The sequence below is a fragment of the Gorilla gorilla genome, chromosome 8, assembly GCF_029281585.2.
Source record: "Gorilla gorilla gorilla isolate KB3781 chromosome 8, NHGRI_mGorGor1-v2.1_pri, whole genome shotgun sequence".
NCBI lineage: Eukaryota > Metazoa > Chordata > Mammalia > Primates > Hominidae > Gorilla > Gorilla gorilla.
In genome coordinates, this window is record NC_073232.2 from 127,715,290 (window position 1) to 127,737,015 (window position 21,726).

Genomic DNA, 21,726 nt, shown 5'->3' on the forward strand with positions numbered 1-21,726 from the left:
GGCCTGGCCTCAAATTTTTAAAAATCAAAGTCATATCAAGTATTTTTTTTCTGACCACTGTGGAATAAAACTAAAACCAATAACAGGAGGAACTTTGGAAACTGTATACGTACATGGAAATTAAACAAGTCAATGAAGAAATTAAAAAGGAATTTAAAACATTTCTTGAGAAAAATCAAAATGGAAATACAACATACCAAAACTTATGGGATATAGCAAAAACAGTTTTTAGAGGAAAGTTTATAGCAATAATCACCTATTTGAAAAAGTAGAACTATCTCAAATAAACAGCCTAATGTTGTACCTCAAAGACCTAGAAAACAAGAATGATCTAAGTCCAAAATTATGAGAAGGAAAGAAATAATAAAGAACAGAGAAGAAATAAAGGAAATAGAGACTAAAAATACAAAGCATCAAGAAAATGAAGAGTTGGTTTTTGAAATAAGAAACGAAATTGACAAAGCTTTAGCTAGCCTAAGAAAAAAAGAGGAATGATTCAAATGAATAAAATCAAAGATGAAAAAGGAGACATCGCAACTGATACCACAGCAATACAAAGGATCATTAGAGACTATAATGAGCAGTGATAGACCAACAAATTTGAAAACTTAGAAGAAATGAATAAATTTCTTATAGCTTATCTTACCAAGATTGGATCATGAAGAAATAGAAAACCTGGGCAGACCAATAATGAGAAACAAGATTGAATCAGTAAAACAAAGACTGCTATCAAAAAAAGTTCAGGACCTGATTGCTTCATTGCTAAACTCTAGCAAATATTTAAAAATGAACTCATACCAATTATTATCAAACTATTCCAAAAAATTGAAGTAGAGGGCATTCTTCCAAACTCATTCTATGAGGCCAGCATTACCCTGATAACAAAACCAGACAAAGACAAAAGTATAAAATAAAACTACAGGCCAATATCCCTGATGGATATAGATGCAAAAACCCATAATACAGTACTAGCAAACTGAATCCAACAACATATTATAAGGTCATTGACCATGATTTAGTGAAATTCATCCCAGTAATGCAAGTACAGTTCAAACCACAAAAATTAATAAATGTGTTACATTGCATTACTAGGATGAAGGACAAAAACCATAGGATCATCTCAATAGATGCTAAAAAAAGAATTTGATAAAATTTAACATTCCTCCATGATAAAACCCCTGAAAAATTAGGTGTAGAGGGAACACACCTCAACATATGTGCACATATATGCATCCACAGCTAACATCATACCAAACAGGGAAAAGTTGAAAGCTTTCCCTTTGAATGCTGAAACAAATGCCATAGTAGGATGGCATTCCTATCAAACTATGACATTCTTTACATAATTAGAAAAAATTATTTTAAAATTCATATGGAATCAAAAAAGAGCTCGAGTAGCCAAGGTAATCATAAACAGAAAGAATAAAGCTGGGGATACCATGTTAATTGACTTCAAACTATATTACAAGGCTGTGGTAACCAAAACAGGATGGTACTTATACAAAGACAGACACATAGACCAATGGATCAGAATAGAGAGCCAAGAAATAATTCTGCATATGTACAACTATCTAGTCTTCAATGAAGCTGACAAAAACAAGTAGTGATGAAAGGCCTCCCTATTCAATAAATGGTGCTGTAATACCTGGCTAGCCATATGCAGAAGTTGAAACTGGACCCCTTTCTTACACCATATACAAAAGTCAACTCAAAATGGATTAAAGACTTAAATGTAAGACCCAAAACTATAAAAACCCTGAAGGATAACCTAGATACCATTCTGGATGTAGGACCTGGCAAAGATTTCATGACGAATATGCCAAGAGTAATTGCAACAACAAAGAAAATTGACAAATGGCACCTAATTAAACTGAAGAGCTTCTGCATGGCAAACGAAACTACCAGCAGAGTAAACAGACACCTTACAAAATAGGAGAAAATATTTGCAAACTATGCATCCTGCAAGGATCTAATATCTAGAATCTATATGGAACTTAAATCAACAAGCAAAAAATGAACAACCCCATTAAAAAGTGAGCAAAGTACATGAACACACACTTTTCAGAAGAAGACATACATGTGTCCAACAAGTATGTGAAAAAATGCTCAACATCACTAACCATTAGAGAAATGCAAATCAGAACCACAATATGATACCGTCTCACACCAGTCAGAGTGGGAATTATTTAAAAAAATAACAGATGCTGGCAAGGTTGCAGAGAAAAGGGGACCTTATACATTGCTGGTGGGATTGTAAATTAGTTTAGCCACTGTGGAAAGCAGTTTAGCAATTTCTAAAAGAACTCAGAGCAGAGTTACCATTTGACCCAGCAATGGAACACTTGCAGCTATAAAAAAAGAACAAGATCATGTTTTTGGCAGCAACATGGATGGAGCTGGAGGCCATTATCTTAAGTGAACTAACACTGAAACAGAAAACCAAGTACTACATGTTCTCACTTTTTAGTTGGAGCTAAACATTTTGTACATACGAACATAAAGAAGGGAACAACAGACACCAGAGCCTACTGGAGAGGTGGAGGAAGGGAGGAGGGTAAAGTTAGAAACAACACCTATCAAGTATTATGCTTATTACCTGGGTGGTGAAATAATCTGTACCCCAAACCTCTGTGACACACAATTTACCTATGTAACAAACCTGTGCATGTACCTCTAGTATAACCTAAAATAAAAGTTAAGAAAAATGATAGGAAAACAATAATTTATTGTACATTTTAAAATAAAACAGTGTAATTGGAAAGTTTGTGACACAAAGAAATGATAAATCCGTGAGGTGATGGATGTCCTTCTTACCCTGATGTCATTATTTTACAATGTATGCCTGTATCAAAATATCTCATGTACCCCATAAATAAGCACACTTACTATGTACCCATAAACATTAAAAGGTAAAAATTGGCCAGGTGCGGTGGCTCAAAACTGTAATCCCAGCACTTTGGGAGGCTGAGGTGGGTGAATTGCTTGAGTCCAGGAGTTGGAGACTAGCCTGGCCAACACTGCAAAACCCTGTCTTAAGAAAAATACAAAAAGCTAGCCAGGTGTGATGGTGTGTAGACCCGGCTACTAGGGAGGCTGAGGTGGGAGAATCACCTGAGCACAGGAGGTGAAGGCTGCAGTGAGCTGAGATTGCACCACTGTATTCCAGCCTGGGCAACCGAGTGAGACTGTGTCTCAAAAACAAACAAGCAAACGAACAAACAAACAAAAAAGTTAAAAATTTGAAAAGACACACAAACTAATGAAACAGAATAAAGAACCCAGAAATAAATACACACATGTATACCATCTGATTTTTGGCAAAAGTGCCAAGAATACACGTTAGGGAGATAATATTTTCTTTAATAAATGATGCTGGGAAAAAGTTTTATTAAGAAGAATGAAACTAGACCCCATCTGTCACCACTTAAAAAAAATCAAAATGTATTAAAGATTTAAATGTAAGTCCTCAAAATGTGAGACTACTAGAAGAGAACACAGAGGTAACACTTTATTACATTTCTCTGGGGAAGGTTTTTGTTTGTTTTGGAAAACACCTCGAAAGCACAGGCAACAAAAGCAAAAATAGAGAAATGGGCTTACATCAAAACAAAAGCTTCTGTGCAGCAAAGGAAATAATCAGCAGATCAAAGAGACAACCTATAGAATGGGAGAAAATATTTGCAAACTATGCGTCTGACAAGGGATTAATATCCAGATAAGTTAGGAACCCAAAGAACTCAATAGCAAAAAACCCCACAAGTAGTAAAGAGTGGACAAAAGATCTGAATAGACATTTCTCAAAAGAAGACATACGAATGGCTCACTGATATAAGAAGAAGAAACTCAACGTCACTCATCATTAGGAAAATGCAAATCAAAATCATGATGAGATATCACCTCACACTAGTTAGAATGGCTGTTATGAAAAAGACAAAAAAAAATAACAAATACTGGCGAGGTTGTGGAGAAAAAGGATCTTCTATCCACTGTTGGTGGAAATGCACATTAATACAGCTGTTTGTGGACAACAGTATGGAAGTTTCTCCAAAAATTAAAAACAGAATGAAAATATGTTTCAATAATCTCACTACTGGATATTTATCCGAAGGAATTGAAATTCGTATTTTGAAGATACATCTGTACTCTTACTTTTATTGCAGCACCATGTACGGTAGCCAAGATATGGAATCAGTCTAAGTCTCTTTCAAGAGATGAATGGATAAAAATATGTCATATATTTTTGGAATGTATTTTATCCATAAAAATAATGAAATCCTGTCATTTGGGACACAACATGGATGAACCTAGAGGACATTATATTATGTGAAATAAGCACAGAAGAAAAATACTGCATGATCTCACTTATATGTAGAATCTAAAAAGACTGATCTCATAGAAGTTGAGAGTAGAATTGTGGTTATGAGAAGCTGTGGAGGATTTTGAAAGGCTTGGGAGGGTATGAGGAAGGTGAAATGGGGAGAGACTGGTCAATTTATACAAAGTTATAGTTAGATAGGAATCACACTTTGTGGTGCTCTATTGCATATTTCTAAAACTAGAAAACTACCATCAATGACAAAATCTTAAAAGTGGTGTTTGGAAATGTCACAGAAAACCTAACACCCAAAGTTCCTTTGTTTCACAGAGTCCTTTTCTTCCAAGTTAGTGTTTTAAAGGATTATCATATTTTGACTTTAATTTTATAATTGATATACAGTAAAATTTACTCTTCAACTCATTTTTTCCATGAATATAAAAACTAGCTAGCATATGGCTAAAAAATGCATTGGGAATGTAATCCGATTATTTAGCCTCTAATTTTTCACTATTTGACTCTTCATTATATATATGTATTCTACTATTCCTCTGTTCTTATGAATGCTTCTGAAAAACTGAAGACATTTTAGACTCTTTTATCTCTTTAAACTTTTAACTAGAGTTGAAATATATGTAATATATTTATATAAAATATGTATGTAATAATTACTTAAACTATATGCAAATATAATTTTTATTATTTAAATATTAAGTCACTTTATTAAGTTACCCTGGTGCATAAATTTTATAATAATTTATTTTGGAGGACGTTCCAAGAAATGTTATGCAAAACCATGCTATATCTCTATTAGACATTGTCAATTTTATTTGGCAAACAAGGTTTTGTGAACTTGAAAAATTTTGAAAATACTTATGATTTTCTCCCACTGCTGTAGTTAACTATATTTTTATGTATTAAATATAAGAGTACATGAGTATGGATGTGCATATGTTCTTTCACTTTTTAAAAATCTGTTTATGTGAATTCAAAGTTTGAGCTCCTGAATTTAATCTATATTAGTCAATTTTGTTTGGGTTGGAGAAACCTTTTTTTCCAATTATTTACCGGAGGAGATCTGTTTTTAAAAATACAGATTAATTGGTGTAGAAACTGGTGTAGAAAATTTTTTTAACTGGTGTAGAAAATATGTTAATTTCAAAGAATACCACAAGTGTGAAAATAATGTGGATTTATGAATTCCCTGAATTTTCTTCTACCTAAAAATATCTCTGTGTCTTATTTCAGACTTTCACTTCTTCTGTTTATTAAGGCAGGATACATATCCCAAAGCTCATAATTATATTTCATCTGCCTTTTAACATTCCTTATATGCCCATCATGTATGTTTATTTTCTTTTTCTTCACTATTTCATCTCTCACTTTTTCTCATATATAAAGCTTTCTACAATTCAAATTTCAAACACATCTTTCCAAGATGTGTTTTTGAAATTTCAAATAATGGTATAGTTTTAAATACGTTTTGATGTAGAATATAAATACTTTTTTGCTTGAAGAAAAACATGAGGCTTTTGAATTGCATTGTTTAATAGTAAATGAGTTTTTGTGTTTCTGCAGATGTGACTCTGAAAATCGCTATGTTGGTAATCCACTTAGAGGAACATGTTATTGTAAGTATATGTGTATTCTTCATTTTAAATAATTGGTGCATACTATTAGTTTCAAATAATAAAGGTCATCTTGAATAACTAAAATCGTCATGAATATCTTGCAATTTCTATTTCTTAAATTTTATAATACAACTTTACGTATATTGCTAAGAAATATATTATCTTAATTATATTTGGTACATTTTTTCTACTCTGAACAGTAAAATAGCAATAGATTTTATTCTGAACATAGAACAAAGTATAGAACTTGAGTAAACTCATGTGATTTTAATGTAGTCCTTTTCATTATGATGGATTTTTGAAGAACTTGAATTTTATAATAGATATTTTGCAGAATTCTGGGCATTACTAAAAGGCTGCACTGATTTTGTACCAACAGATGCTTTCATTGGGTACTGATTATATGGTAGGTATATATTTAACTTTTGTTTTGTTTTCTGAGATGGAGTCTTGCTCTTGTCGCCCAGGCTGGAGTGCAACGGCACAATCTCAGTTCACTGCAACCCCTGCCACCCAGGTTCAAGTGATTCTCCAGCCTCAGCCTCCCAAGTAGCTGGGATTACATGTGCCCACCCCCACGCCCAGCTAATTTTTGTATTTTTTGTAGAGATGGGGTTTTGCCACGTTGGTCAGGCTGGTCTCGAACTCCTGACCTCATGATCCGCCCACCTTGGCCTCCCAAAGTGCTGTGATTACAGGCGTGAGCCACTGCACCTAGCCTGTCTTAACTTTTAAAGAAACAGCCAAATGCTGTTTCCCCAAATGGTTGTACCATTTTACATTCCCACCAGCAGTGTATGAGAGTTTCAGTTCTTCCACATTTCAGAAACTTTTTTAGAGTTAGTCCAAGTTTTAGCCATTCTAATAGGTGTGTAATGATATCTAACTCTCATTTTAATTTGCACTTTCCTAATTACTAATGATGTTCAGCATCTTTTCATAGGATTTTTTGCCATCTGTATATTTTATTCGATGAAGGGTCTGTTGAAATCCATTGCCCACTTTTTAGATTGTTTTTATATTAACAAATTTTCCACATACTTCATTCTAGATACAAGTCCTTTATCAGATATATGACTTGCAAATATTTTTTACTAGTGGTAACTTGTCTTTTTATCTTATTAACACTATTTTCTTGAAGAACAGATTTTAATTTAGATGAAGCTTGACTTATCAGTTTGTTCTTTTGTGAAATCTTAGCCTAACAGGTCACTGTGATTTTCCCCAGGTTTTGGTAGAAATATTATATTTTTAAGTTTTCTATTTAAGTATATGGTCCATTTTGAATTAATATTTGTATATATAGTAGGTGATGGATTGAAGTTCTTTTTTTCTCCATGTAAATATTTAAATGTTCAAGCACAGTTTATGTGAAGACTATACTTTAATCAATGAATTCCTGTGCACCTTTGCTGAAAAACACTTGTCTGTAAATGTGTAGGTCTGTTTCTGGACTCTTTTCTTTTCTTTAGTCTATTTGCTTATTTTTATGCTAACGTAGCGCATTTATAATTAATGTGATTTTATAAGTCCTGAAATTGGTTAGTATTTATTCTCCAACTTTGTTCTTCCTTTTCAAACTTGTTTTGACTACTCTTTTTTTTTTTTGCATTTGCAAGTGAATTTTAGAATCTGCCTTTCAATTTTCAAAAAAAAATGCTATAATTTGTTTTGTGATTTTGTTTAACTTATAGATGAATTTGGGGAGAATTGGCATGTTAACTATAGTGAGTCTTTGGAATTATTGTATTTTTTATTTTTTCTCAATTCTTTAATTTTTACTATTAATATTTTATAGTTATAACTGTACACATATTTCACATTTTTGTCAGATTTATCCCTGTATATTTTAAATTTGTGATGCTATTGATAATGTTAGCTTAAAATATTTCATTCCTGATTGTTTCTGTCATTTATAATTGATTTTATATTGGTTTTACATCCTGTAGCTTTGCAAAAGTCACATTTTACTTCTAGTACCATTTTTTATTGACTCTCAGAATTTCTACACATACGATGTTTTCTGCAAATAATGGCAGTTGGATTTCTTTTCCTCTCTTGATGGTTTTCTTTCTTTTTTCTGCCTTATTGCTATAGCTAGCACCTTTAATAATGTGTTGAAAAGATGTGAACATGAAAGTATTATTGTCTTGTTTCTGATCTAAGAGGGAAAGCATTCAGTCTTTTATCATTAAATATGATGTAGGTTTTTGCTAACTGCCTTTATCAGGTTAAGGAAATTGCCTTCTATTCCTACTTTGCTGTACATTTTTTATCAGAAATGGTTGTTTATGTCCAGTGCATTTCCTGCATTAATTTATATGATTATCAGAAATTTCTATTTTACTTTGTTAATATAGTGATTTTAGTATTTTTAATTTAATGAACGGTATACAGTATAAGAATATACTCCCATTTTTGTCCATAAGTTCATGGACATTGGGATTTTTTTCTAGGTTTTGTCATTAAGAAAAATGCTGCAGTGAATGAACATTCATATGGTCTTTATGTGAACATAAGTTTTTATTTTCCTTGGGTAGATTCCTAGCAATGTATAGTTTGGTTGTATGATAAGCTTTTGCTTAACTACTTTAGAAACTGCCAAATGGTTTTCCAGAATGTTGGTAACATTTTTTAATTTATTCTAGAAAATTTTGATACTAGAAATTTCATTCCTTGACATCCTCATCAATACAACATTGTCTCTTTGATCATAGACATTCTAGAGTGTGTGTAGTGGTATTTTGTGGTTTTGTTTTGTATTTCTTTAATGACTAATAGTGTTGAACTTGATTTTATGTGTTGATGCCTTGAAAATGATTTGCTGGGTGTGTAAAATTTATCCTTTTTTCAGTTATTGTTGCTGTTTTAAATTGTATTTTTCAAAATTTTGTTTTCTACTCTTGTTTGATATATAAAAATAAAATTCGTTTTAGTATATTGATCTTATATTCATTAACTTTGGTGAACGCTTACTAAATTCTGTTTGTAGATTTGCTTGGATTTTTAAATGCAGTTAATTATATTACATGAAAATAAGCACAATTTTCTTCCTTTTTCAATATTTTTTACCCTTATTGGGATGTTGAGACCTCTATTTCTGGGCTGAATCACAGTGGTGATAATAGATATCCTTATCAGGTAGGATGTTTATTATAATTTATGGAATATTCTTTGTATCACATTAAGCAAATTCCTATCTTATTTTGTGACAAGGTTATATCATGAATAACTTTCTTTTACCTTATTAAATACTAAGTTAAATTAATAGATTTTCTCACGTTAAACATCTTTTCATTCTGGGCTAAACCGTACTTAGTCATGGCATATTAGTATTTGGATACTGCTAAATATTAGTTGTTTATATTTTAATTTAGAATATTTTTAGTACGAAAGAAGACGATCTCTTTTTTGTATGTTATTTTTTCTGACTAAATGACCTATGACTGCAGTTTTTAAAAATTATTTTCTGGCCGGGCGCTGTGGCTCACACGTGTAATCCCAGCACTTTGGGAGGCCACGAAGGGCGAATCACGAGGTCAGGAGATCAAGACCACCTGGCTAACGCGTTGAAACCCCGTCTCTACTAAAAATACAAAAACAAAATTAGCCGGGCGTGGTGGCGGGCGCCTGTAGTCCCAGCTACTCCGGAGACTGAGATGGGAGAATGTCATGAACCCGGAAGGCGGAGCTTGCAGTGAGCCGAGATCGCGCCACTGCACTCCAGCCTGGGTGGCAGAGTGAGACTCTGTCTCAAAAAACAACAACAAAAAAGTTTTCCATTCTATATATCTGCAATTGTGGTAAAAGCTTTTAAAAATGAATTTGGAACAATTGCTATCTTCTTTTAAAACAGGAATAGTTAAAACTTTAAATAAAAATTAGGTATTTCAACAAAAATTTTTGGGTCTAGTGCTTTTTAATTGGTAGTTATTTTATTTTTTTATTTTTTGCTATTTCATAGCATTAGCTTTTGGTTTTATTTATCTTTTCTGTGGATCTTGTTTTTTAGTTCATCAATTTCAGATTTTGTCTTTAATAATTTCCTTCTCTTATATACTGTTTGTTGTTGTTTTGCCTATATTTGCTATAATATTTTAAAATTATCTTTTTTTTACAGAATTTATGAATTCCTTTTTTATCTTTAAAAACGTAATTATTTTCTTAGTTCCTTTCTTAAGTGATTCTTATTTTTTAACTTTTATTTTAGGCTCAGGGCTGCATGTGCTGCTTGTTATATAGGTAAATTGCATGTTGTGGGGGTTTGGTATACAGATTATTTCATCTCCCAGGTAATAAGTGCAGTACTTGATAGGTAGTTTTTAGATCCTCACCCTCCTCTAATCCACAAAACATTTGTTAACTATTTTTAATTTTTTAAAAATGTTACTGAGAATGTGGCATATAAAATCCCAAATTTTGTTAAGGTATTTTTGCCCTTTATGACACATTTGATAGGGTATGGAGGCAATTTTGTTTGTCACAACAGGGGAGTGGGACGTGGGTGCCGTGGGCATCTCATGGGTAGAGGCTAGGGATGCTGGTAAACATCCTGCAATGAAAAGGACAACCTCCCCAGAACAAAAAATTATGTGGCAAAAATATCAATAGTATTTAGGTTGAGAAATCCTGATTTAGAGGCTTAATCAAATTTATATCTGATTTTGGAGAAAATAATAATTGTAGATGGTTTGGTTTTCTTTGTCTGGAAGAGTCATATCATGTCTGTTAGTGTCTCTTATGTTCTTGGCACACACTGACGCTCAATGTTTAGATTTTAATTGATCAAGATTGAAAAGATATAATATTCTGCCAGGCACAGTGGCTCACGCCTGTAATGCCAACACTTTGGGAGGCCGAGGCGGGCGGATCACCTGAGGTAGGGAGTTGGAGACCAGCCTGACCAACATAGAGAAACCCGTCTCTACTAAAAATACAAAATTAGCTGGGCTTGGTGGTGTGTGCCTGTAATCCCAGCTATGTGGGAGGCTGAGGCAGGAGAATCGCTTGAACCTGGGAGGTGGTGGAGGTTGCGGAGAACCGAGATTGTGCCATTGCACTCGCACCTGGGCAACAAGAGTGAAACTAAAAAAAAAAAAAAAAAAAAAAGAAAAGATATAATATTCCAATTTCTTCTTCATGTTTTGGTTTGAATACTTCGGTAAAAACAAATTTTCGCTCATCCGCTGTTTGGTTGCTTATTGCTACAGTTTGCATAGGAAAGGCATGATAAATGTTACAGTTTTTCCCTGTATTTTTTATTTATTCCCTTTACTACTTTTATGCATGTATTTATTTATTTAAAATTAAAAGTTCGCTCAATATCTTTCAAAAATGACAGTTTTTGTCACTAGTGAACTTATAGATCCATACATGTTTTAATCCGTGTGCAATTATTATTCCTACTGATGCTCAGACTGTCCAATTACTGTGTCATTTAAATTATCTTTATTCTCTAGCTTTTCCACATCATTTTTGTTTTTCTTATTTCAAATATCCTGGATTTATTTTATAGGGATTTTTTTCTTTGATTTTTTAAAATCAGAAATTCCTCTTTTTTTGAGCCTTTAGTTTCTTTTATCTGCCAAAGGAGTAACTAGTTACCATTATGAACACATTATGTAATCTCTGTTTATTACAAATATACTAATGTTTAACCCTTTTATAAAAACTAGCATAATTTTTCTTCTATGTCAATGTTGTCCAATACAAATATGATGTGAGCCTCATATGTAATTTAAAATTTTCTAGTAGCTTCCTTTAAAAAGTAAAAGAAAATGAGTAAGATTAATGTTAATAAAATCTTTTTTTAGCTTAACACATCTAAAATTTTTTTCATTTTAATGTGTAATCAGTTTTAAAAGTCATTAAGTCATTAATGAGATATCTTACTTTTTTTGTACTAGTGTTTGAAACAAAGTTTACATTCCGTACTTACATCACATTTTAATTCAAATCAGTTACTTTTCAACTAGTCAATAGCCACATATGGCTAGTGGTGACCTTATTGGACAACTCTTCTCTAGATTACATAGGATCCCTGCGTTCTTTTAGAAATATCAGAAGCATAATCATAAAGCACTAGGTGGCACTCTGGGTATTGCTGTGAGACGTTTAAAGCTTAATATTTGAAAGGAAGTGATGCTTAAAAAAGAAAAGGACAATAACTCTTGTAATAATGTTAATAGAAACTATTCTAATTTTCAAGATTAGATCGAAATTTAAGATGCAAGTCCACACTGTAACTTAAAGCAATTGAGTGCAATGTGGTATTAACTTAATTGAAAGTAATATGTCAGCAGTTGTAATCTATTTACTTAGTAGTTTTTCAAAGTTCATTTTAAAACCAAATATATTATAAAGCATGCCTCACAAAGGAGGGAAAACGTTCAAACAGTGTTAACTAATTTTATTGGCCCTTGTAAACATTGAATTACTCAATATATTTTTAGTAAATACAAAAAGTAGTAGTCACAAAGTATCACAAAGTAGTATAGTTTTTTTTTAAAATGCTTTCTTTTAATTGTAATAACAATTTTAACAAAGAAAACCTTAAAATGAAAGACTAGGCTGTAGAAATGCTATATAGATGATATATTTCAAAAAGTAGAATGAGAGTACATAAAGTCACTTTCTGCAGTCATTTACTTTATTTCACTACTGTGCTAATTCTTTAAATACATGTAATTTGCAATGCTCACACCCCTAATTATTGTGTTTTAATATACTTCCAAGTAATTGAACACATTTTATTTCATCTTTTACTCTTTAAAAAATTACTGTTTTATGTTGAATTTCTTTTATTAGAGTTTCTTTTATTTAGAGATCATGGTGGAATTTTGTAGTAATAATAAACTACCTATTTTGAGAGTAGGAAATTTAAGTTGAAAAAGATGACTTAAAATAGTATGTCAGTTTAATTACTTGAAATAGTATGTCACAGAAAACAATGAAACCAATTAATACTTGAATTGACCCATATATTTAATGGAATTATCCTGGTTTTTGTTCTAAAACTGAATAAAATAATTTTCCTGTTTTAAACTGAACACTTTGTTAGTGAATGTTTTATATGACTTTTTAACTATTGGCTATAAATTGCTATTTAAGTAGGATCTGGCTGTTTCATTTGCATATGGGGCAGAGTGACCTTAATAAACACCAAGAATCTAAATTCTTATATTTACCAGATTGCAGACATGATGGGTTGAACTGTATCTGACAAGACATAAATGAGTCACATTTTTGGCATTTTAACCTTGTTCTTAGATTCATCAGTATTTTTATTAAATTTTCTGAAGTCTGTATCCCCGTACTGTTAGATTTTTATTTCAGAACTATTTACTGCTTTAGCATAGTCCAAAATGATGGATAATAAACATGATTATAAGAAAATTTAAAATAGCTAAAAGGAAAAAAATTGCTATTAAGTTAATATAGAAGAAGGATGAAAATTTATTTGACTTATATATTTTACAATAAAAGTGTTACATTATTATTTTCATGTAAAATCGTAGACTCACCGTAAAAAATAATAAAAAAGTTTAGGAAGGAAATAAAAATGTCCATAAACCTTCCACCAGGTCCCCCAAGTTGAGTTGTGTAGTATGTATCCTTTGTAAGGGTACTCAGCTGAGTGGAAGATTGAGAGCTGATATGCTGTACTTACCTTTCTCACTAAGCCATGTACCCTAGTGTGGGGCTGTGTCTGCCTTGAGCCAGAGGTATATAGTTCTTTATTTGTGTGTAAAATGTTGAATGGTCTACTGAAGGGACAGCCTGCCTTCTAAATAAATCTCTGCATCATGTCCTGAGAATGATTTTATGTCATAGAGGTCATAACATGCATAATATTATTATTGTGAATGTTTTTCTTATAGATATATAGCTCATTATTAGCATTTAGTAAATAAAACATAGTTTTTCCCAAACTGGAAAAGAACCACCACCGGACTTTAAAATAATGATCATACTAGTTAACATGTATTGAAAACTTACTATACTAGACTGTTCTCAGCTTTTTATATGTATTAGCTTATGTAATACTCAAATGGGAAGGGTATGCTTATTATTCCCATTTTATAGATAAGGAAACAGAGATAGAGAAAGCTGAACTAATTTGTATAAGATCACACGGGAAATAGTAAAGGCAGGTTTCAACCCTCTTAACCATTAAAGAAGTGGAAATTAGTGGTATATGTAAGCAAAAAGTTTTTATATGAGTGAAATAAAAACATTATGCTGAAGGAAATAAGAGGATCTAAATAATTAAAAAATCATATGCCATTTTTTCAAATAAGAAATATTCATCCAAAGATATCATAACTTCCCAAAATTGATATAAAAATTTTATGTAATTCCATTATAGAATTTCATTCAATTTTTTCTGAAAGGCATGCATTCCAATAAATTACCTTAAGGTTCAAGTTAAATAATACACTTTTAGAATATCCAGTTACATTACAAACAGGAAGAATAGTAAGAAATTCCTACTTTAATAGATATCCAAACAAACTGTAACTCTAACTGCATCCACTGGCTCCCAAACTTGTATTAGAATATGCCACTAAATCAATGAACAAGTTGGAGTATAAGATTAAGTTCCTGATAATTTGGGAATTTATATGGTACTATGGTTTGAATGTTTGTTGCCTCCAAAATTCATGCTGAAGTTTAATTGACATTTTAACAGTATTAAAACCTGGGACTTTTTTTTTTTTTTTGTGACGGAGTCTTGCTCTGTCGCCCAGGCTGGAGTGCGGTGGCCCAATCTGCAAGCTCCGCCTCCTGGGTTCATGCCATTCTCCGGCCTCCTGAGTAGTTGGGACTACAGGCACCCACCACCATGCCTGGCTAATTTTGTTTTTGTATTTTTAGTAGAGACGGGGTTTCACCGTGTTAGCCAGGATGGTCTTGATCTCCTGACCTCATGATCTGCCCTTCTCGGCCTCCCAAAGTGCTGGGATTGGGACCTTTAAGAGGTGACTAGGCCATGAAAACTCCACCCTCATAGGTGGAATTTGTGCTGTTATTGAAAGGCAACTTCAGTTCCCTCTTGTTCTCTCTTGCCCTTTGGCCTTCTGCCATGGGATGACACAGCAAGAAGGCCCTCACCAGATGCCAGCTGTTTGGTCTTCTACTTTCCAGCCTTCAGAACTGTGAGCCCATAAATTTATATTTATTATAAATTACCCAGTATGTGGTATTTTGTGGTATTCTGTTATAGCAGCACAAAACAGACTAAGACATATGGCAAGTCATTTTATTTGTATGCCTTTAATGACTTAATTTGCTTGTTCTTAGATATCTCAAACTTTACGAAGATTATGGCTTTCGCATTTACTACTTTTCTCTCTCAAGTACTCTATCCCCAGCTAATATTCCAAACCTAACAAAAATGACTCTTCCAGATATCACAAACCTTTTGTTTCCATCCTAACACTTACATAGTATAAAATTATCTCAGTTGATTTCTGTTTTTAACTTGAATTTAGGTTTTTAAGTAAAATGAAATTTTACTAGAATGAAATTCTGTGAACACAGTACCTTGTTTTATTGGATCTCCATACTTAGAAATCTGTATGACTCATAACAGACCTTCAGTTATGTTTAATGGTAGTAGACTCATATAAGTTATTAATACATAAGTGATTATACATTTATTTTAGCTGTATGAGCAAGCATTTTTATTGTTGGGGTACTTGAGCAAAAAATGTCCAGAGATCATATTGTAGATTATCAAGTAAAAGTTGCTTTAAGTTTATTACAGACATAGGGTAATACTATTATATCACTGAAAAACTTTAAGTATCAGTCTTTTATTTAAAGAAAAAATGAATTTCAAGGTTTGTTTTCTTCATTGAACATTTCTTTCAAATGAAACTAAATAGATGACTATTCATCATTGCAGGATAATTGAAAGTTTAGTGATTTTGAGCTATTATGAAGTAAAAAAAGGTGGCTTCTGAATAGGTCATGGCATATTATTAAAAATCCCATAAATTAGAAAAATTAATGTATGGCATTGGTGATAATCATCCATTCTTATTTATTTATTTAAAAAATTTATTTGTAAGACTGAATGAATTTAAATGTATATCTTAGGTCATACAATTAGTAGTTTTCAGAGTTTGGATTACAACTGTGTTTTTTCTATGATATGATATCTAGCAAATGCTGAACCTACAAAACTTGTGCAACAGATTTTACTTTTGAAATTGTTCTAAATGTTCCAGATTCAGTAGAAATTCTTAATAATTTTAAGCATGGATAGTACAGTTGAGCAAACAAGGAAAAAACTAGTATTTATTAAATATTTATGTACAAAACAATTTTATATTAATAATTTCAGTATTCCCAAGGGTGACATTTTTTCTCATTAAATTACTTTCTGGAGGATTCGACTGGTAGAGCTTGGAGAGACTGTCATTTACTTGCGTTTACTGACTTGTGTTTATTCATTCTACATTTATTTATTGACTAGCTACTTTGTTAGACTCCATGGATAACAAAGTGAACAAAATGGTTTTTCCTCTATTGAAGCTTATACACTACTAGAGAAAATAGATATTAAACCAGTTATATGATTTTCATAGGTGTGATTTTTGTAAGAGCTCTGAATGAGAATTATAGAGTTTTGGGAATGTATTTCCAAACTTTATAGAGCTTTGGGAATACATTACAAGAGGGCCTGACCTAATTTGTGGGACAGGGAGTAGGTGAGGTAAGGGAATGATTGAGCTTTGATTTGAAGAAATGATAAGATGTGATAGTGTGAGGGTAGATAGGAAGAAGTGGAACCAAAAAGGACAGCATGTACAAAGGTTCGTGACTAGAAAAAACATGCAATGTTTGAGTTACTAAAAGAAAACCAATACTGAAACACATAGAATATACAGAGCAAAAATAGGAAGCTTATGAGATCTGCAAGATCCAAACAATGCTATGCTTTATAGAACATGTAAGATACGGTCTTTATCATAAGAAAGATAGGACGCCATTGAAGGGTATTTAGAGGAGAGAAAAATGTTACATTTTGCTTTTAAAATAATCAGTCTGCTTTCAGTATGTAAAACAGCTTAGTGGCGGCAATAGAGCATGAAAGAGACCATTTTTGGTTTATTTTTTGAGGCATGTTCCTGGAGATATCTGTAAAATATCATTACAGCACATTGAGACTATTAAAATACTTGTACTTTTATTCACATGGGTTTTTATCATTTACTAAACAATTGTCTAAGTTTGCAAATAGTTGTATTTATAATCGTACCATTGTTTAAATGTTTCTGGACTCTTGATATTGTTGTCAAAGTCTGTATATATCCTTTACAGACTCCTCAGGATGGCTGACTATAAGATCATAAACATATGTTTATTAACAAACATATGAATATAAATAAACATACATATGGGAATCTAACTTTTGAAATCCTTCAGAATTCATTCAGAAATAACTACAGTGAATAAGGCAGTGAAATAACTTTATCGAATGCCTTTATTTTATCAGACAGTCTTCTCTAAGGCAAATACATACTCACGCAATTACATTTAATTCACAGAGCAGTCCTATGACATAGGCGGTTTTATCCCTGTTGTACTGTTGGGTCTCATTAAGCTTAATTAACTTGTATAAAATAACCTAGTTGTTATATGGGAGATTACAACCAAGATCTCCTTAAATGGTATAGATGATGCTAAATTAAAACTGAAACGCAATATTAACTGAATCATTAACTCAGTGGAAAAGCAAATTATTAAGCTGCAGTTTGTTTCTCAAAAAATTCACATGTAAAATTTCAGAAACAATTCAAAATTTATATCTAAGAATTCTTCTTCCCAAATAAGTTGAAGTTTACATGAGCAGTGCCATTGATACAGCATATGCAAATCAGGCTTATTTTTATTTGTTATCCTAACATGCCTGCCATCTTGCATCTCAGATATAAAGATATTTCCAATATACACCTTGATGATTTTTTTTATCACTGGTTACTATCTTCTTAAAAAATACATTACTTCCTGCAGATTTTGTTGCAAGAGTAAAGAAAATCTTAAATATTCACTACTTGCTGTTCATCATCCCAAGCATGTAATGTTCTCAGAAACTTTCTTCTTAGTTTCTCTTTCAAAATGTCTTTTTATGCATATACATTTTAGTCATCACTTTCCACCTAATCATTAGTTTTTAATATCTGACTTCTTTAAACATCTTGTATAGGTTAAAAGCCTTTTCTCTTTATATATTTTTGCTTAAACTCCTTTTTCATGCAATGTGTTTTACTCATCAGCTTAATTTAGTATATAATTTGTTCTTGTAGTAAATAGCAAACACTTTTTTGCACTATGGCTGCTAGACCAGTATTGACTAAACAACCTTAAAAAAATCAACTGCTGCATGTTGAAACTTAATCCTGGGCATATTCTGGTCATATAAGACTAGGATGAGAGACTGATTATCTTGTATGTTTTTGTTAGCCTATATCTAAGAAGTTTGTGTATTAAGAATGAAATATGCCATTTTTGGAGAGAAACATAACTACAGTTGACCCTTGAACCCCCTGAGGTATAGAGGCACCAACCCCACATGTAGTCGAAAATCTGCGTATATCTTTTTACTCTCCCTGAACTTAACTACTAATAGGATACTGTTGGCCAGAAACCTTACCAATAACATAAACAGTTGATTCACATATATTTTGTATGTTATATACATTATATATTGTATTCTTGACAGTAAAGTAAGGTAGAGAAAAGAAAATGTATTAAGAAAATAATAAGGAAGAGAAAATATATTTAGTATTCATTAAGTAGAAGTGGAAATGGATCATCATAAAGGTCTTCATTCTCAACGTCATCATGTTGAGTAGACTGAGGATGAGGAAGAGGAGGGGTTGGTCTTCCTGTCTCAGAGGTGGCACAGGTAGAAAAAAATTCACATATGAGTGGACTTGCATAGCTCAAACCTGTGTTGTATAGGGTCATCTGTATATCAATCTAATTATTTAATATGTAAGTATACATCATGTGAAAAACATGTTGAAGATCAAGGATTAAAACAAAGAAACTCTCTGAACACTGGTTTACATTTTTTTTGGCCCAATAGTGGAAATACTGCATGTTCATTCTAGAAAAGAGATAAATAAAAATAAAAATAAAAATTACTAATTTTTCTACCTAGAGAAAATTGTTGCTAAATTGTACTAGTTTTCCAGTCATTTATTTATGTATTGATACTCTGTGTTAGGGTGAGTAATGCACCCCGAAAGATGTCTACATCCTCCCCAGAACCTGTGATACATACTTACCTTAAATGATAAGAAGGAGTTACATATGCTTAAACTAAGGATTTTCAGAGAGACTATTCTGGACTATCCTGGTGTGCTCAGTGTAATAACAAGTATTCTTATGAAAGGGAAGCGGAGGAAATTTGACTACAGTAGTAGGAGATGTGATGATGGAAGCAAGTGGAGAGATGTGAAGGAAGGGACCATGAGCCAACAAATGAGGACAGGCTTTGGCAGCTGGAAAAGGCAACTTTTACCATACATTGATTATTCTTATATGAAAGAATTATTATTAATGTGTTTACCAAATGATGATTTTCTATTTCATCATTTCTTTTACATTATTAACTGTAAGGGAGAGCTGTTCCTTCTCCTTCCTCATTAATTTGTTTATTTATTTATATCAGTATGAACTCATGGATATCTATTTAATTTTATGATTTATAAGAAATTACTGTCATTATTTATTTTGTAGCTGAAATTGTTCCAGATCTGGTCATTAAGATCCCCCTCAATTTGGCTTCTGTGTTTTTTAACATGACTCCATCATTTGTTGAGTGCATCCTTATTTTCTAGCACTACAAGATATTTCGGGCTTACCTTGTACTTTCCCTCTTCCATCCCTGAAATCAACTAGTTCCCATTTCCGCAAGATGCCATGGTTTCTTATATTGGAGAATAATATTTAGAAACCAAAACTGGGGATTATATATGCTCATTGGTTCTGGGGTTTTATTCTTTCTTTCTTTCTTTTAAAAATTTTATGGGTTTCCTGACCCATGCACTAGGGTATAATAATGGTATTACCCGATACCTTGTCATTAATAACATCACCTATGAAATACCAAATTCAAATATCTTACACCTTTAGTCCTTCTTGCTCACAAAGTACCAATGCCATAATTATTCAACCTCATTGAAATTTGTAATTCATTAACCCTACTTGTTTTCTCATTTTCACCCTTTCCTAGTGCCCTGCTGTCTTCTTTTATACCTTAACCATGTGAGGTTTTATGCCATTATAGTTATCAGTCCTTAGCTAAAACTGCATATTTTCTTCCCACTCCTGTTTCTTCTATCTACTTGTGTAGCAAAATCCAAACTGGTTAACCCAACTCTTCACTACTCTGCATCTGAACTTTCTTCACCCTCACATTGCTGGGGGGAAAAAATCATATAGCTGTGTTGACTGTTTGGTCTTGAGCTTTATCAAAGGAAAATGCAAAACTACCTGGTGTTTTTCCTGCATTTCCTTTTTAATACTCTCCAAATAAGTGTTTTAAAACTTCATCTCTATTCTCAAACCTTTATCTGCACCAGCTAATAATTTTACCTCCTACTTCATTGAGAAAATATAAGCAAATAGATGGGAATGTTCCCATTTTTTTTTACCACCACAATCACCAAACTTTTTTGCACCTATACGTATTTTCTCTGCCTTTAGTTTATTATCAAGGAAGGAATGCCTCTGTTCCTAACAAAAGCCTATTTTTCAATTTGTTTTGCTCTAAATTTTATACCTTTAACTCTTTAAGGGACTTTGCTCTTCCATTTCTGCTTTATCAACAGTTGCTTAGACTCTACTGGACCAATTTCCTTAGCACACATATACATGTTTTAATATTCTTATGTTAAAAATAAAATTTTTCTACTCCCCTTGTACTTCTCCAACTATTGCACCATTTCTGTATTTTCTTTCAGATCAACCCTTCTCAAAATAGTTGCCTAAACTTGTCACCAAATCCTTACCACCCATTTCCTCTTCAATCCCCACAACTCCATAGACATTGCTTTTCTAAGGAAACATACCACAGAGTCGAACAGTTGAAACAGTCTATTTCTTGACTTTCCTATCATACTTTCCAATTTTTCCTACTCTGTCACTGACTGCACCTTTTTAGTCTTTTTTACTTTTTTTTCCACTTGACCTTATCAGTTCCCATAGTTTTAAGAAGCATCTAAATTTTGATGTTCCAAAACTTGTAGTTTTGATCACTTTTCTGAGCTGCAAACTGATTTCTCTTTCTGTTTGATATCATCATTTAGATATTTTATTAGAAAGTCATATTCAATATTTTCAAAACAGAACTCTTAGTTTTTCCTCATTTTCTAAAACTTCATTCTTCTCAGACTTCCTCATTTCAGTAAATGTACATAATGCCTATATACTTGCTTTTGTCAAATATCTGAAAGCCTTCTTTGATTCCTGATTCCAAAGACTTCTTTGAGCCCCCCTCTCTGATACCTTTCCTTTCTCAACCCTTACTTTGTGAGGGTGTTTAGTACTTCAGTTGGATTTCCTTATACAGTATATCCCAAAGATATATATCTTTCTCTCTTCTACTTCTCCCACCCTGTCCAAGGCACTGTCATTTTGACTCTGGTCCTTTTTAGAAGCTTCCTTGTGTAGTTTTCCCATTTTCAGTTTTAATTTTCTTCAGACATTCTCCAATCGGCCACCAGGGTGACATTTAAAAATTAAAAATCAGACCATCTC

At 32.4% G+C, this 21,726-nt stretch overlaps 1 protein-coding gene across 4 annotated transcripts in view; it reads left to right on the forward strand.

The window, feature by feature from the left end:
• Positions 1-21,726, forward strand: part of ATRNL1 (attractin like 1) — an 853,221-nt gene that overhangs the window by 323,115 nt on the left and 508,380 nt on the right. For all 4 annotated transcript variants that reach the window (XM_019035499.4, XM_055353888.2, XM_055353889.2 and 1 more), the window contains one exon: positions 5,894-5,946. In XM_019035499.4, the coding sequence (XP_018891044.1) occupies positions 5,894-5,946 (53 nt within the window). The remainder of the gene's footprint in view (positions 1-5,893; positions 5,947-21,726) is intronic.